The 17,377-nt window shown below is 36.5% G+C and overlaps 1 protein-coding gene across 4 annotated transcripts in view; it reads left to right on the top strand.

Moving 5' to 3' along the window:
• UPF2 (UPF2 regulator of nonsense mediated mRNA decay) overlaps positions 1–17,377 on the top strand; it is a 72,480-nt gene that overhangs the window by 29,581 nt on the left and 25,522 nt on the right. For all 4 annotated transcript variants that reach the window (XM_064443036.1, XM_064443028.1, XM_064443047.1 and 1 more), the window contains exons 9-16: positions 1,009–1,117; positions 2,409–2,522; positions 3,642–3,758; positions 9,468–9,653; positions 10,196–10,399; positions 11,051–11,326; positions 13,090–13,273; positions 16,968–17,107. In XM_064443036.1, the coding sequence (XP_064299106.1) occupies positions 1,009–1,117; positions 2,409–2,522; positions 3,642–3,758; positions 9,468–9,653; positions 10,196–10,399; positions 11,051–11,326; positions 13,090–13,273; positions 16,968–17,107 (1,330 nt within the window). The remainder of the gene's footprint in view (positions 1–1,008; positions 1,118–2,408; positions 2,523–3,641; positions 3,759–9,467; positions 9,654–10,195; positions 10,400–11,050; positions 11,327–13,089; positions 13,274–16,967; positions 17,108–17,377) is intronic.

Raw genomic sequence — 17,377 nt, 5'->3', positions numbered from 1 at the left:
AATTTCTCACTAGAAGCATACAGATTTAAGATGTTTCTCTCCACTTAAACAGTAGGCTTGTTCTACAGTTCATCTGTTTACAGCATTAACTTACATTCTGAAAATAAAACAAATCCTTTTCTTCAGCTTGTTAAATGATATTATGAGGCCTTAGAATGCTGTTGGTTTCTCTGCATTTAAGTGATACATGCACATTTATGCAAAGCAGCTGTGTTATAGTCTCTGTCCTGTTACATGATGCCACAAACCAGGTTTAAGGGCATTTATCTCATTTTTACAACCAGATAGTCTTTAATGGCAAGAAACAAAGTACAAATGAAGGAAAACACAAATTGCCCTCCAAAACTCCCTAAGGAAAACATGGGATACTATGAAATGGGTATGAAGGCATGTAATCAAGGCAGGAGAAAAGAAAAGAAATGAAGTTCTGTAGAAATTTTAAAATATTACCATTTGTGGGAATACTAGCTGAGTTCTGGGAGAAAGGGTTGCCACATCACATCTGCTGAGCTTTGTTTTATGTAATAACACTACTACATTTATTTAGAACTCCACTGCCGTAAAAATAAAGATGCTCTTACCTTTCTTTTTATGTCTGCTGCTACTCTTTAAAAAAAAAACAACTGCAATAACAAATGGAGTTGTCTATTAGAATATTTCATTTTGCATATTGAGTGGGATCTGAATTTTGTGTATATTTGGTAATTTCTTAAAGATACAATTCCATAGTTAAGATGGCGTTTGGCATTTAACCTAAGGCAGTAGTTCTGAAAGGAAATTAAATGCGAAGGATTCCCATAGGGTGTGGTAGTACACCTTTATGTATTGTTATTTCTAAATGGCATTGCAACCTAGTGTAAACTGTAAGATTGCATGTACGTAGTTCTGTCAGTATATGCACATTTGTTCTTTTCACAAGCAAAATGGTAGCCGTACTTGTTAGACATAAATACATTCTTGTCTATAACATAAATGAGTTGTCTATTTGATCGTGTCCTTTGTTTGCAGGTTGGATTTGCTACCATTTTACGCAAGGCTGGTTGCCACGTTGCATCCCTGTATGTCTGATGTAGCAGAGGATCTTTGTTCTATGCTGAAAGGGGATTTCAGATTTCATGTACGTTTTGCTGGTTTAGTTTTTTGCGCTCCATTTAACCAGTCTGATAATTGTCATCTTTTGGGGAAAAAATAACAATTGATATTATGTAGATGCTAATTCTAAAATTTAGTGACTCTACTTAAAATATTTTCCTGTCATCAAGCAGATTTGTTATAGAAAACTATATTTGTATGTTGAAAATTTTTTTGCAGATATATATGGACATATATGACAAATTGTGTTGTTTGTAGTGTCTTCCTTAATTTCAGGTGTTAAACAGATTAAAATGACCTATATAAGAGTTAAAATGAAAGTTGCAAAAACTAGAAACTGTGCTCCGTGTTAAGAGTTTTCTGTTAATTAATAACTTACATTTAAAATGAGAACTGACCTATTCTAACAAAGATCCCCACTACAAGTTTACTATAGTAAGGTAGTGGTTACTATTGTCATGTAATGCTTAATTCTAAAAAATGTTTTTTACAGTTTTCATCAACCAAAATTTTCGATGCCTCACAGACATATTTTTCAATGTTGTTTGTTTTGCTTTGTTCTAAGTTTTGTGCTAGAATTGGTTATGGTGCACAGTGATGACTCCTTCACTGTTTTGTGAATTTTATGGTACAGGCTTCAAAATTTCTAATTTCTAATATTCTAAATTTCTAAATTCTAAAATTCCTAATATTGGCGCTAAACACGTGTTTGAATTACTCAGACTTAAGTCTTAACTATGTGCCAAGTTAACTGTTGTCAGAAAAAGTTACTTCTCTGTGGAGAAATACAATTTTCTATTTTGCTGAACATGATTGTGTTTAGAAATAGAGATAAATTTGTACTTCATTAGTGAAATTATGCTGGATGTCAGTGATTTTAAAAGAAAAAAGTCTGCACGTTATTAAACCTGATGGGAAAAAGCTGTCAATATTTAGTATTTCCTTAGGGACTATACCAGTGGTCCTAGTCATATAGAGACTACTTACTGATAATAAAAATGTAGAATCTAGAGTACTTAACCACTGCTTCACTGTGACAAAGTGGGGGTGGCCAGGTTGATGTGTGTAACTGTAGGTATGTTAGAGGACTTAGGTTTTTTTGGGGGAGGCAGGAAGGTTGGGGAAGAAATTCAAAAGCTTCTGAAGAAGGCTGTAGAGAGAGTTTTAGGAAACCCAGTGATAAGTAAAGGTAGAGCATAAGGAACCAAACAAATATCAAACTGAATTCCCAAACTTATTAAATACATTTGGGTCAAAGTAATTTATAAGAGGGAGGTATTTTTGAGGGTCTAAAATCAAATGCTTTTTTTTTTAAGGTAAGAAAAAAGGACCAGATCAACATTGAAACAAAGAATAAAACTGTGAGATTTATCGGTGAGCTTACCAAGTTTAAGATGTTCTCCAAAAACGATACTCTGCACTGTCTAAAGGTTAGTGTGTGATAATCTTGTACTACTGTGGGTGCTGCTGATGTACCCCCCCGTCATACGTCTACTGCTGATGTTAACCATTAACTCATTGGATATGTCTGTTGCTAGTGTGTATGAGGAGTCTTTTGTAGCTGTTCTCCTTCCTCCTATGGGTGTAACTAAATTGCTAATAATTTTCTTGGTACAGCGATGGTAGACATTGCTACTTATTCATCCGCGATATCTTACAAAACTGGAAGTGAGCTTTTCTTCCCATTCTGTAAAACCTTTAATTGAAATCAACATAGAAAATAATGGTAAGGAAGAGAGGTTAGAGGCAGAAAACTTTTCAGTCATGCAAGGAGAGGCTTATATGCCAACTTAGCAGGTGCTTTTGTTTATTGAGGAACAAAATAAACCTTTGGGAAGCGTTAATCTCTGGCCATATCATCTCAGTTCGCATGCTGATAAACATTCAAACTTACCTTTGATGTCAGGTCCCAAATTAAAAATGGATTTTAAAAATAGAAGTGCCTTCTCTAAAAGGTGGTTGAAGACTCACATGGGTTAAGATCCATTCCTCTAGGAATAGTTTCTATTCATTGACTCATTAAGTACGAAGCTGAGTTCTTAAAAAATTATACTAACTCATATTTCCCCTCTCATCTATAAGATATTGTAAAATATAAAGCTCCATTAATTTTTAGTTGTTGCTTCACTTAATACAATAAAATTAAATTTGGTGCGCTTTGAGGATTTTGTGTCTCTGTGCAAGGTTCTTCAGTGGTTTTCCAGTCTAGCAGCAGGAATTTTAAAGCAGATATAACCGAGTTCGAAGCGGTATGGGAGAGGTTATAGTGTTTGTTTTAATATCGTAGTCGTCTTATGCAAGGCTGAAGAAGCATCCTTGTTTTAGGTTTCTAGAGCCTAAATTTGGGGTCTGGACTGTTCTTAGAATACTGTTTAAATGAGATTAATATTTTGAATTTTGTTAACATTTGATAAGTGAAACTAATTTGCTTTTTTTTCTTAAAGAATATGGAATACCAAAATAGTGTGAGGTCTAGTAGGTATACCATACTGTTTTCTGCAGTTGAAAATGATGCTTAACATGCTGTGTTTTATATAAATATATATCAGATGCTTCTGTCAGACTTCTCTCATCACCATATTGAAATGGCATGTACTCTGCTGGAAACCTGTGGAAGATTCCTCTTTCGATCACCGGAATCTCACTTAAGAACCAGTGTCCTTTTGGTAAGAGAAAACTTATTGTCTTGTGCGGGAGAGTGTCATGTACTGAATTAAACCAATTACTACTTTTATTTTCTGCCTTTGATGCGGTCTGATCATAACAATGATTGTGACTAATATCTTAATTATGAGTTACAGTGTTTGAGCACTAGTAAGTGAAAACTTTCATTTATCCTGAATGCGCAGGGAGGATAATGTTCTTGATTCTTTAATAAAAACAGATGAGTATGGGAAGAGAACGAATCCATTTTCCTGAAGTCTTGCCTCCTCGTTGTGGGATGGGGTTGAGATGGACTGCTGCTACATATGTTCAAGTCCTAGGCTGTTTTGGCACTTTGTAGTCCTATGGACTTATGTCATCTTGTTATTTATAGCCTGTCTGGTGTTGTCTCAGCTCTGAGATTGTACCTTCTGTGAGAATATCTTTCTGAAAGTGTTCTGGACGACTCTAGTTGACCTATAAATCCGTTTATGACTTAAATGTAATTAAAGAATTAAATTTCTGAAGGGAAGATCTATTGCTTTTGAACTACAAATAATTCAGAGGAAGGGCAAAAACAGAGGGATGAGGATGAAAGAAATATAGTAGCTATACCTGAACATGCCTGAGATACTATTAGAAGGGGAAAATGGTAGTGAATAGAAGCAGATATGGCAAGATATTCCAGCTGGAGGTCAAGACAACTGTGAGAGAGGTAGTTTCTGCACCCTGTGTAACAATCTGGGGTTCTAAATTTGAAGAAAAAGTTTATGAAGACACTAGAGGAAGGGCTTTTGGAAGTAGAGATTGGTAATTAAGGTAAGAGAAGTGGTATCAGTAGTTGTAGATAAGTACTGGCAAAGATTTAAAAATAACAAGCATTAGTTTTGGGTCTTTTCTAGTGTATGAATTTGAGCCCTGAATAATGTATTTGCTGGCTTGGGAGACAATCCTAAAACTCTGTCCAGGGCAAGAGACTGAGTCAAACATGGTTGAGGAAGTCCTGCAAAGATGGATACTAGCAATAGGAAATTGCATTAAATTAAAAGCAGCTTAAGCAGATACAGACCAGCTAATAGACCACATTGTTGTATTAGAAGTTTGACTAGGTGTTTTCTTGCTCCTTCAAATCCGTGCACTGCAGAAGAGTATAGACACATGTGTCTGCAGTAAAGGGAGCAGTCTCTGCATCTGGGGGTGAAGCTCCCTTCTGGAAGGGAGTGGTTTAAGTGTTTGGAGTCTCCTCCTAGAGATACAGCTCTGAAGCTGTGAAATATCACTCTGCTGTATTTATCTCCTTTCTTATCAAAGCAGAGACTTACACTTGACAGTCTTTCTCTTGAATCTGTAGACTCCCTTCTCATGCTGCAGAGATAATGGAGATGCAGTTGTTTCATACTTGGGTATATTGTACAATTTCTCTTCCACAAAATGCTGTTTCTTTCTAAACCTCATTGAATGTCATAGCATTTGTTGTGGTGTAGTCACAAGAGGAAAGAGATGGACAAATTAACTGCAAGTTCTTGGCTCACGCTTTTTGTTGCAGTATACTTTGTGTCTTGAAAGGTTTGAATCTCTCACTTTTCTAAAGGCTTGCCGGGTGATGTGTTCTGTTGTTAAATATATACCCTTCCATAGTCAAGTATTTTTCTCCTGAAAACACTGTTCCATTATCTTTAAAAGACACTTTACTCATTGCTACTATTTTTTGTAGTTAATAAAAAATTTTAGAAGTCAGGAAAAATTAAATGCCTTTACCTGAGCTGCTTTTAGTCTCATGACTGCTTTTAGTCTTAAGTGTTACAGTAATGCAGATAGTTGGCTGTATTGCTGAAATCCGCTGGATGAATGCTAAACGTGGCTTAACAGCGAAGTGTAAGACAAACCACAATCACTGTTCCAATAACTGAGGCTCAAAGCCTCACAAGGTTTTGGATAAGTAGCTTTTTCGTATTCATTGAGGAACCAGGAGAAGATAGAGATGGCAAATAAGTTTGGGATATCTATTAATTAAGATGTAAAATAGGCCAAATAGATTTATATTCTACAACCATCTTAATAGCTGCATCTTCTAATGTTGCCCTGTAGAAACTATAGAGATTAATTTTTACTTAAATAGTATTATACAAATTGGATCATAGTCTTATGGTACCCGTTAGTGTTAACTGTAGAAAAGATTACTCTCAAAGCACGCTAATTAGGTTCTTGTGGTAAAAATCTAAGTAGATGTAAAGCTGATCTTATCAGTAATTCTTATGGGTAGAATTGAGGCCTGTTGATCTTCCAGATAATTATTGGTCTTAATTTTACTGCTGATGATATATTATGTAACAACCTGCCAAACAGGCCGTATGTCTCCTATTAAAGACAATATTGCTTTGTCCTTGTGTGGAAGAAAGTCATAGTTAAGAATGGATTTTAAAAGTAATGAAGGGAAAATTAATTATGAAGAAGTAAAGTGTTCTAGAATAGTGCCACAAACTTAGCAGCACTAAGTGACTTATTTTAGAGATGCGTTTAATGATCACATTCTGGTTTTATAGAACTACTATAATCAATTATTGAAAGATTCTTCTTTTATGTTTATTTCTGTTAATCATTCTTCTTGGCAAGTCTTTCAAATTCAGTATCCTTTATGTAATTTAGAATATTAATGTAAAACTAACTTGGCTTTAGGATTGGTCTGTTGATAAATGGATTATCTGAATTGGATTATTTAAATTGGTGCTTTGGAAGGAAAATCAGCGTTATCTTGATCTATGTTTCTGTAATGTAATCATGTTAAAATGTCGAATTCTTGTGTTATGCTGTTGTAGTCTTGTTAAAAGAATAATTGAAGTTTTAGTATTAAGCCTTCTGATGCATTTTTAATCCTTTAATTCAGACAACTGTGTCAAATTGTCTTTTTAAGCTTTAGAGCAAGATCACTTTTATCTATAAACATACAGAACTTAAGCTACATGGTGACTCCTTTTATAGATGGAGTTGAAACTGTGGGAGAGCGTTGTTTGTACAGACAGGCCGTGACAAATTACATGTAGTTAGAGTGAGACTGTTATTTCATTATAACAATGGTGTGCTTCCAAGAAATCTAAAATTTTTATTTTGAACTGTTGGAACAAGTAGCAGGGCAGAGCAATGTCGGCAGTAAAGGGAAGGAGGAGCTGAAGAGTTTCAGTGTCTTATTACGTGATAATTGAAATGTCAGTCATGCTGAAATGCTTTTCTGAATTGGGCTTTTCCTGCTGCTTGGGTTTTACTTGGTGATCTCTCCCTCTCCCACCCCCCACACCCAGCTTTGCAAAAATTGTAGTTCTTGCAGTGCAAATTGGTGTTACGGGGGGTGGGGGTGGGGCAGGAGCAAGGGTACGAACCAGAAGAGCACCTCCTAATTCTCACCAGATTTTCTTTTGAAATGCATCTGCAATATATGCTGCGTGCAGAGAAGTTTTGTTACTCACCAAGAAAAAACCCCAAACCCTTTTACTGTTGTAACTTGAACATTTTGATGTTGTTTGTGATCTCTTTTTATCAAGGAAAACCAGAAACCTAATCTTCATATATAATGCTTTACCTTCGTAGTTCTTCATTTTAGCCTGGTAAAATGAAGACCCAAAGTAGGTAATTAGCTTAAAGTGCTTTAGAGTGCAGGTCTTGCTTTTTTTCTTCTGAAATGTGTCAAGGTTTTTGTTACTGTAGACAGTGTATTGTTATGGTTTCTCTTTCCTGCTTGTCCATCTGACTTGGTGTCTCCAATGAAAAAGGATTGAAGCATACACAGTTGGTTAAATGGTGATGACTTTTAATAGACATTATGACTAGTACCATCCACTTAGAGTTAGAATACATACTTGGGATTGCTCAAAAAAATGATAAATTGCAGTGATTTTGAGACTTGGGATAGTGGGTATTGTCTCTTCTGGGAAGAAACATTTTAATTATAACCTATTATCTACAGTATAATGTGCAACTTTTTATTGCAGGAAAATGTGCAAATTATGTATGTTTAGGATTTTTTAAATTTTATTTGCAGGCTCTTCTGCCATTTTCTCTGTTATGCTTTGCCCCACTTCATTTTTCAGATTATAGTAAAACACGATAAATGCCATTAAGGCAGCAAAGATGTATTTTCTCCTGATGCATCTAGAAAAGGCAAAACATTTACAACGCTAGCATTAACGTATATGACACTAAGATTTTGGAACTTTCTACTGTGAGTGGGTTTTCCCCACATAAATTCTTTTATGAACTCAATTGTTAAAAGTGCTGTGCATCTCTTAAGCACCTGTAGGTACACTTCATACTACTACTGGACAGAAACTTCCCACTTGGGAAGGAGCAGTGTCAGGGAATCAAAGGGGAGGCCAGTTGTGTCATGGAAAAGGTTAAAAATGAAATGCCTTAGGGCTTGTGTCGGATTGAGATCTTCCTGGCAATGGAGGCACGCAGTGTAGGGGGAAAGTTATGTTATTTGTTGGGTTACTGTGTTAAACAAAATAACTCTTCCTCATTGGATTAGAAGCTGAAACTCAAAGTTAAGGAGCTGTTTGAGTACTTACACTTCAGTTGAACTGAACCACTGCCCTGTAAAAGAAACTTTAAATCATTCAAGTTTAGTGGAAAGTCTACCAGCCTGAAATACTGTGCTGCTTCATCACTGATCATTAGCTTACTGAACTGCATGAATGTATATGCTAACTTTTGTGTGTAGCGGTATACCAGTACTTACAGGTTAGTTTTGTTTATCTGTTTGATGCTGTAAACAACCGTGTGGCTGACCTCTATTAAATAACAGTCTAAACCAGTGCAGTTCCTTTTCTTGTTGAATCTCCTTAGAATGATTTAGAGTATATGGGATTATATGATGTACATAAAAATTTAATGCAATTTATAGAATTACACCCATATATACCTATAAATACACATACGCATATAAGAACTATTTTCTAATGGAGTTAACCTCATCCTCATCTTTAAGAGTAAAAATCAGCAGCTTAGAACTGCTACTTCAGTTTTTTTAGATACAAGACATTGAAGTCCACGAAGTAAATATTAAAGTACATATCCAAAATGAAGTATGGAGAAAAGATTGCATTCTGTGAGGAAAATTAGGACAATCCTGACAATTAAGCACAGAAATTAGTGTTGACTTGTCTGATTTTTTACTGAAATACTACTTTATGGTAGGTACCGTTTTTTCTTGCACTCTGTTCTGCTGGGTAAACAGCAACAATGGAGCATGTAATAAGGAAAATGCCATTGCCTAAACCACTGAAAATTCACGTGAAACCATCAGTATAAACTCTCTGGAGTTGCATACTGATGTAAAAAGTAGATTGCCATTCTTCTGATGACTCACTGCGCTTGTGTCAAGACATCAGTATTTCAGCTACTTTAGATAAATAAGATCATGTTTTGAATAGAGTGGTTAATCTTATTAACCATTTATCTAAACAATAACATTTAGTTTTCAAGTTAAACTTTAGATATTTCTCTGAAACCATTTTCACCACAGGTGAACCATTATAAAAAATGGATTGTAAAGAAAAATGACCTTGGAAATAGCAACACGGAACCATGTATATGCTTTGTCCTTTCTTCTCTTTACCCAAGCTTTTAACTTACTTTTGTACCTTTTGTGTTTCCTCTATCCCAAACATAACTATAAAAGCCTTTGGCTTGAGAATGTAGCATGTCAACATTTTTAACTGATCATTTGCATTTATTTCCAGGAACAAATGATGAGAAAAAAACAAGCAATGCATCTTGATGCACGCTATGTTACGATGGTAGAAAATGCCTATTACTACTGTAATCCCCCTCCAGCTGAAAAAACTGTGAAGAAAAAACGTCCTCCTTTGCAGGAGTATATTCGTAAGCTTCTTTACAAGGATCTCTCCAAGGTCACCACTGAGAAGGTAAATCCGTTTGAAATCTTTAATACAGATTTTCCTGGAAGTGATGTAGTACTAATTTTTGAAGGGTTTGGGGAGGGATATAATTTTATTTAATTGCAAGGAGGAGGGATCATTTTTGTATCCCTGATTGTTAAGGTACATTCACTTCTTTTATTGAAATGCATAGAAGCTCCAGTCATGGACCTGCATTCTCCACAGCATTAAGTGCTGAAGAAATAGAGAATGAAATGAGAATCTTTGCGCTAAGTATCTTGGGTTCAGAGTAAGAGACAAAAGACTGGACTTAAATACAGACTGTAAGAGCAAGGAAATTATGGAACAGATTTGGACAGCTTGATTAGTAGCTAGTGGACAGCAGTTGGGTTACCTGTATAAAGTTTTCCGTAGCTACTGCAGATCTAAAGGATGCTTGTAAAAGAGAATGAGGTTGCTTGCAGGTGCTTACAGGGATTTCATCCCAGTCATGGGAGGCAGGGGGTGACAGGTAGTATCTCAATATTTTGCCTTGTAAAATGTTACGCTTGTCTTAAAATTTGGTTTAGGTCCTGAGACAGATGCGCAAGCTGCCTTGGCAGGATGCAGAAGTAAAAGACTATGTTATATGCTGTATGATCAACATCTGGAATGTCAAGTATAACAGTATTCACTGTGTAGCCAACCTTTTAGCAGGGTTGGTCCTTTACCAGGAAGATGTCGGAATTCACGTTGTGGATGGAGTGCTAGAAGATATTCGACTAGGAATGGAGGTAAAACCCTAACATTCTTATTTAAGCTATGCTTATATACTTATGTTGAAATGAAAATAATAAAATCATCTTGCTTAAAGGAAGGAATCCTTGGATTCTAGATTTGTCTACTGACTTTTCTATCTCGGTTATCTGCTTTATGTAGGTTCATTTAAATTAACAAAACCAACACCCCCCAAAAAAACCCCAACAAACTGCAGCGATAACTAGGACAGTTGTTTTGCCCCCCTTATCGTAATAAGGGCATATAATTAATTCTTTCACAGTATAGTCAGATTCATGCAACTTCAGGTAACTTTGGAGACCCATCCGTATTTTGATAGATGTTATAATTCAAAGAGTTCTCTGGGCAATGAAAAATCATCATAGATTTAAGATAAAGTGTATGCTAAATGTATCTGAACTTTATAATAACTACTAATTGATCAGCTTTCATAACTACTTTTTAATGTTTAATTTTGTGTAATGTATGTAGCCATAAATAACCATCTTATTAAAATTAATTCTATCATTTTTGTAGACTGCTTTTTTCCTTAATACAAAACAAAAAAACCCAAAACCCCCAGAACAAAAAACCCAACAACCAACCTTTTATGAAGATTCCCTTGTGTCTATATGATAAAGTGAATTTTTTGTTCTGTTTTGATAAAGGTTAACCAGCCAAAGTTTAACCAACGGCGGATCAGCAGTGCCAAGTTTTTGGGGGAGCTTTACAATTATCGAATGGTGGAATCAGCTGTAATATTTCGAACTCTCTATTCTTTCACATCATTTGGTGTGAACCCTGATGGCAGTCCTAGTCCACTGGACCCTCCAGAGCATCTTTTCAGAATCAGACTAGTTTGTACTATTCTCGACACCTGTGGGCAATATTTTGACAGAGGATCCAGCAAACGAAAACTTGATTGCTTCCTTGTATATTTTCAGGTATCTTAAACTAAATTTTATATAGTTCTGTAGGTTTCTTTAACAAGCGATGTAAGTCAGTCTGTTACATATTTCTCTCATTGTTCTCTAGCACTTTAATGTTTAGAATCCTGCCTGTCTGATAGCAGTTTGGTTTTTAGTGACATGTATGTTTGGTTATATGTAGATGTTACTGTTCCAACAAACTTGCAGAACACTGGGGTAGAAGTTGTTGGTTCACTGAAGGTTTAGGTTTCCCCCTTCAGTGGGTCTCACTAAGTGGGAAAATGGGCTGACAGAAAAGTGGATTTCCAGCAAAGGTAAGTATCAAGTCTTGCAGCTGGGATGGAGTAGCTCCATGCAAAAACACAGCCTGGCACTGACTACCTAGAAAGCAGCTTTGCAGGAATAGAGCCGGGCCTCCTGGACTGTATGAACATGACATTAGGTTCTGCACCATTAGGGTGATGAAGACCAACAGCGTATTGCATTGCTGAGAGTATAGCCAGCAGCTTGAGGAAAGTGTTTTTTTTTTTTTCCTTGTTTCCCTTCCCTTCTTGTTCCTTTCCCCCCTTGTGAGGCCACATCTGGAGCAGTTTCCAATTCAGGGCTCCCTGGTAGATGAGAGGAGAGACATCAGCAAACTGAGGTCAGTCCAGTGGAAGGTCACCAAAATGATCAGGAGGCTCTCAGTTCTCACATCATGGGTTTGCTTAGCTTGGAGAAGATTGATTAATTTGCTAATTAAGTTGCTGTCTTCAGCTAATAGTGTTTGTAGAGAGGGAGGAGTCAGATACTCCCTAGGTATGCACGGTGAAAGGTTGGGAAGTAATGGTCAGAAGTTGCAGCAGGGGAAGTTATGACTCAGTAGATGTAAGGGAGGGAAAAAGATTTCATAACGGGAGTGTTTAAATACTGGAATGGGTTCCTCTGAGCAAACGTGGAATTCCAGTCCATGGAAAAACTCTTCGGACTTAATTTCTTTTTCTTTCTGCTTCCCTCTTTCAATATCCTTGTTTTACTAAAAATTAAGGTGATAACTTATTTCATACCTATAGGATGCATATCCTTCCTCTGTGTCTGAGATGTAAAATGATGTTTTGAAGTACATATAGTCCTACTTTTAAGCCCAAAATAAATTTGTCAGTGAAGTCGTATTTTACAATCTCAGCAAGTGTTCCTTCTGACCATGTCACCTTTTAAAGAAATAATCTGTTACTCATAGTTCATTTTCAGAAGCAATTTTTGTAAAACCTTTGTTCTCAGATTCTGCTATTAGGTTCACTTAAGACAGTGTTTATCTTTTTACAATTTTATTGTAAGGGATGTGTGCTGGTTCGTTATAAAGCAAACCGGGTAAGTCACTTCATGGTAGCTGCAGTCTTAAAACTTTTTGTGATGTTTCCCCCTTTCTTCCCATAATATGCCTCTGGGGGAACTAATTTTCTTTAAAATATAAGGGGGAATTGAAAGCTGGCTGACTGTTAAGTGCTCGTCTCTCCTAGAAACAACCTACCCTTAAAAGGCACTTTCTTTTCAGTGCTTGCTTGCTCAGTCTTCTTACTTCTGTCGTTATGATAAAAGGAGTGTATTTTTAATGTTTGTGATATCCATTGTTATTGAACAATGTTTAGTGATATCAAAATATCTGATAGTTATATGAAATAAGAAAGTAGTGATGTGAAATCTTTTGCATTTTCTACTGTACAAACATGACTAGGTGTTACAAATTTCATAAATAGTTTATAAATGGTAGTGCGCATATAATTTATTTTGTATTCTAGCGGTATGTTTGGTGGAAAAAAAGTCTGGATGTTTGGACGAAAGACCACCCATTTCCTATAGACATAGACTATATGATCAGTGATACACTGGAACTGCTGAGACCAAAGATAAAGCTCTGCAATTCTCTGGAAGAAGCTATCAGACTGGTGCAAGACTTGGAACGAGAATTTTTAATAAAATTAGGTAAGAAAATGTGCAAGGGAAATGAGGTCTTTTTGACAATTCCTGTATTTCTTGAAATTCTCTTTTGTATGATGATGACAGGTAACTATTGTTGTTCTCATGAAAGAAACATTTTTGTAACTTCTTTACATTTTTCTGATCACCATAGGGATCATATAGAATCTCTAGAACTCTGAAGTGATTGTGTTAAAAAAAAAAAAAGTCAATATGAATACTACTAATATAGTAGTATTTGGAGAGGGGGAGTGTGTGTGTATGTATAAATATATAAATAAATATAGGGAGTAGTATGGTGCAAATGATGAGGAAGAGAACTATGAATTTCATGAGGAAAATTTAGGAAGCGCACTCCGCTACAAAAAGCGAGGAGCATCTGCGCGCTCGGTTACTGCAGCCTGTTGGTTGGTGAGCACTGATGGAAACCAGCTTGGTCATTTTGGCAGACTGGTTGCTTGCAACTCTGTGTTCCTTCCCCAGGTCTGGATTTGACTAGAGCTGCTGTGTCAAAATAGGCATTAGTGTAAGACTACGGTATAAGAGAGAACATGCTTTGCTTTTAAAACACTGTCAGGTACTTTGAGCCTTGTACTTCCTTTGGAATAATTTTGAATGGGCTTTACATTTCAGTAGAGGTCAGAGGATGATTTCCTTTTCATGAATTAGAGCTTTGGTTGGATTGTTGAAGTTTTTTTCTTCTTAAGATGTATCTGTTGGCTAGGTTCCTGCTAAGAGTACAGTGATGTATGTTTGTAAATTTTGCTGTGTTAAAAATCAGTTAATTTCAGGAGGAAAAAAGTTGGGCTTACAGTACAGTGAAGTTGACAAAATACTGGTTAGTGTGTATCTAAAACTACTATCATCATATTAACCTTTAAACCTTTTGTACATGTCAGTTCTTACTAATTATTGGACACTGCTGTGCTCACTTCTCACTAAATGGAGTTGTTTTCTAATCTATTTTTATTTGAAGACAAGCTTTGTCATGAAAAGCTTCTATATGTAAATTTTACACTTTATAAGCGTTAACTGTAGCCTTAGTAGCACTTCACCTAGTTAGGCAAGTTCAATTTTTGAGAATAATCCTTTAATCCAGTGGGATAAGTATGTGTAATGGCCAGATAAAACGTTGCAACTTCTGTTTTAGGAGGAATCTATATTTTTAATATGCTGTTAATTTAATTGAGTCACCTTAAAATTACCTATATAGCAACTGAAATGCAGATAAAATTTCCTTATTGTATGATCTAAATTACTAGCTTTTATGCTCTAAAATGATAACCAGGAAGTAATTCACCACTATTTACATAAACTAATATTGTTTTAGAAGATACTCAGCACTTCCTTCCTACAAATCATAATGACTTCTGTTCTCTGAATTGCTGTTACCATAGCAGTTGAATTTGGCATATTTGAAGGGGGGATATGTGGTCACTGAATATGAGCAAGTGTTGGTGGGCATTTTATTATGTTTGTTTTGGCATGAGCAAAGCCCGTCAACTGTACAGCCTTTAAAAAGGGGGTTGTGTTCCCCCTCCACCCCCCAAGTGTGTTGCTTTTCTTGATACTGGTGTTACTTGCTTGCTATGAAATGTCAGTATGGGGTGGGAGAGCTCCTAGTCCTCCTGTTAGGGCTGTTTGAAGCCAGTCTCAGGAAGGCTGTCACCTGCCTTTCTCATCTTTGAAGGTTATGATGACAAGTACGAGCATATCTGAAGGAAATGAGTTTTTTAACACTGTAGCAAAAGCTCTAGTAAAACTGCAGTTCTTGATAAATTTGTCCCCACAGTTCCTCAGCCCAGGGACAACAACACTGAGAAGGTACTGTGCTGAAGACTCTGATGTGCTTTGCTCTTTATCAGTCTGAAGCGTAATTCTAGGCAGAACAGTGGGGTGGTTTGTTGCCTGCAGACCTTGAGCTGGGGACTGACTGTTGGTTCCTGTGCTGCTCTGGTGATTTTGTGCCGGTGAGAATATACTGAGTGATTCAAAAGAAATTCTTGCATAATTATGGAGCAGCACAGATTTTGAAAAGCACAGTGTTTATAAATAAGGGGGGAAAAAGAATGCTTTGAAACCTCTGGAATATGAAGGAGGAATTGTGCGTGCGTGTGTTTGCACAGGACTGAAATTCAGCCATATATACCGTTCATTTTATTTCTGAGTTCTAATTCAAGCGTGGCTGTAAAGATTCACCTCCTCCCAGAGCTGATCTTTGTGATCTTAATAAAATTTTTGTGAAGAGGCCTGGCTCTGTGTGTCTGCATAGTGCATGCCTTAATGGCATCTTGGGGTGGAGCAAAAAAACCAAAAACCTGGTAAATCCCAAACCGCTTGTATATTCAGAATTTAGACTTTCACGTAAGAATAACATAGTGCTGCATTTGTTCTCTGCATTTGGCAGAGAACAAACAAGGAGTGCCATGAGCGCAGAACTGATGTGTGTGTTTGCTGTCCAAAAAACTTTTAAGCTAACGGTGGGCGCTAAGTATGGTTGGTATAATGTCAAAATATGAATGGCAAACTGTGTAGTCACTGTATTGACTCCTTAGTAAAATCTTTGAAAAATTACTGGCTTAGATCTATGTTGCAGAAGGCTGCCATCAGCGCTTTCTGCTAGCTCAAACCATGATCCTCTGGAGGATTAAATTAATGTAAATTAATGAAAAAATTGAAAGCATGTATAAGAACAATAGTGTATGCTGGAAATTTGTTCCTTGCATTGGATGACTTAATTTTTGCAATAGCTGTTCTCTAAAAACAGGTCTTCATTTTTTCCTGAATTAGAACCATGCTCAATTATTAAATATTTTCTCTGAAACATTCTGTATCTAAGACTAAATTGGACACTGAAGCACTGAAAGAAGCTAAAACTTATTTTTCTACTACTGTGGAAATGGTATAGATATGAGTATTACATTGAAGGATACCTTATTGATAGAGAGCAGAGGTTTAGGGAGCTATGCTTGATACCTTAGACACACAGTAATAAAAATGTATTGAGGGAAAGAGGTGGCAAACAGGTCGTTAAGGAAAGCTGCAAGATGAACTAAAACACAGTGAAAGCTGTCAGTCCTGTATGCAAGTAGGATGAGCACACTAGATAATACTTCTGGAGGAGATTGATTTCCTAAAGACCTTATATAGGGACCTGCATCCTCATAGGTTGCAGTGCAGCCTTGGAGCGTTAGAAGAGAGTCAGAAAGGTTTATTACAGGCTGAGAAAATAATTGCTTCAAAACTGTTAATTGACAGTTCCAGTACTTCACACTACTAAGGCTGCGGAGGCTTGATGTCTTCTGGGTTCTACTGGTTTTGTAGAGCATCTGTAACTTAGTGCCCATATTTCAGTGCACGTTTCTATAAGGTTGAATGTTTGGTTTGAGGATATGTTGAAGCAGTTTGCACAGTGCAGCTTGATTGCTGTTCTATGGGAGATCTTAAACGTTCTCCACAACATTTTCCTCCTCTTCTGTCAGGGAGATTATACAGCTACCTTGCTTGTAAAGGGTAATAAACATGTTTCATTCAGAAGTTGAACATAATGACCCATGGGAAGTTTTAGCATTCAGTAAAAATGGACTACTGAAGCGATCTTCCACATATAACTTGAGTGGTTGTGTGTGTTCTAATGTTCTAGTTCTCGTTCTAATTCTGTTCCAGTTCTTTGTTTTAATTCTTTTTTTCTAAATCTCAGGAATTGTGAATGACAAAGATTCCAAAGATTCCATTACTGAAGGAGAGAATCTGGAGGAGGATGAAGAGGAGGAGGAAGGTGGAGCAGAGACAGAGGAACAATCTGGAAATGAAAGTGAAGTCAATGAGCCTGAAGAAGAGGTGAACTTAATCACTTACCTTACCTCGCATAAAGAGAATAAGTAATCAATGTTTTGGCTACTCCTTACTTCTGAAGCCCTTCTTATGTCACAGAGTTAGCAGGTGAAATATGGGTGCGCACAAGCCAGTCACTACTTTGAGGATATTTACATCTCAGTTTTGTATATATGGAAAACTGAATACAGAGTGTCTGAGGCTTATTCCAAAAAAATTATGGCAGAAACTTGAACCTGACAACATTGCTCAGGGTATGTGCTGCATATCAACAAA

The sequence above is a fragment of the Phalacrocorax carbo genome, chromosome 1 (assembly GCF_963921805.1).
Source record: "Phalacrocorax carbo chromosome 1, bPhaCar2.1, whole genome shotgun sequence".
NCBI lineage: Eukaryota > Metazoa > Chordata > Aves > Suliformes > Phalacrocoracidae > Phalacrocorax > Phalacrocorax carbo.
The sequence above is the reverse complement of the archived record's forward strand: the minus strand, read 5'-3'. Positions and strand labels throughout refer to the sequence as shown.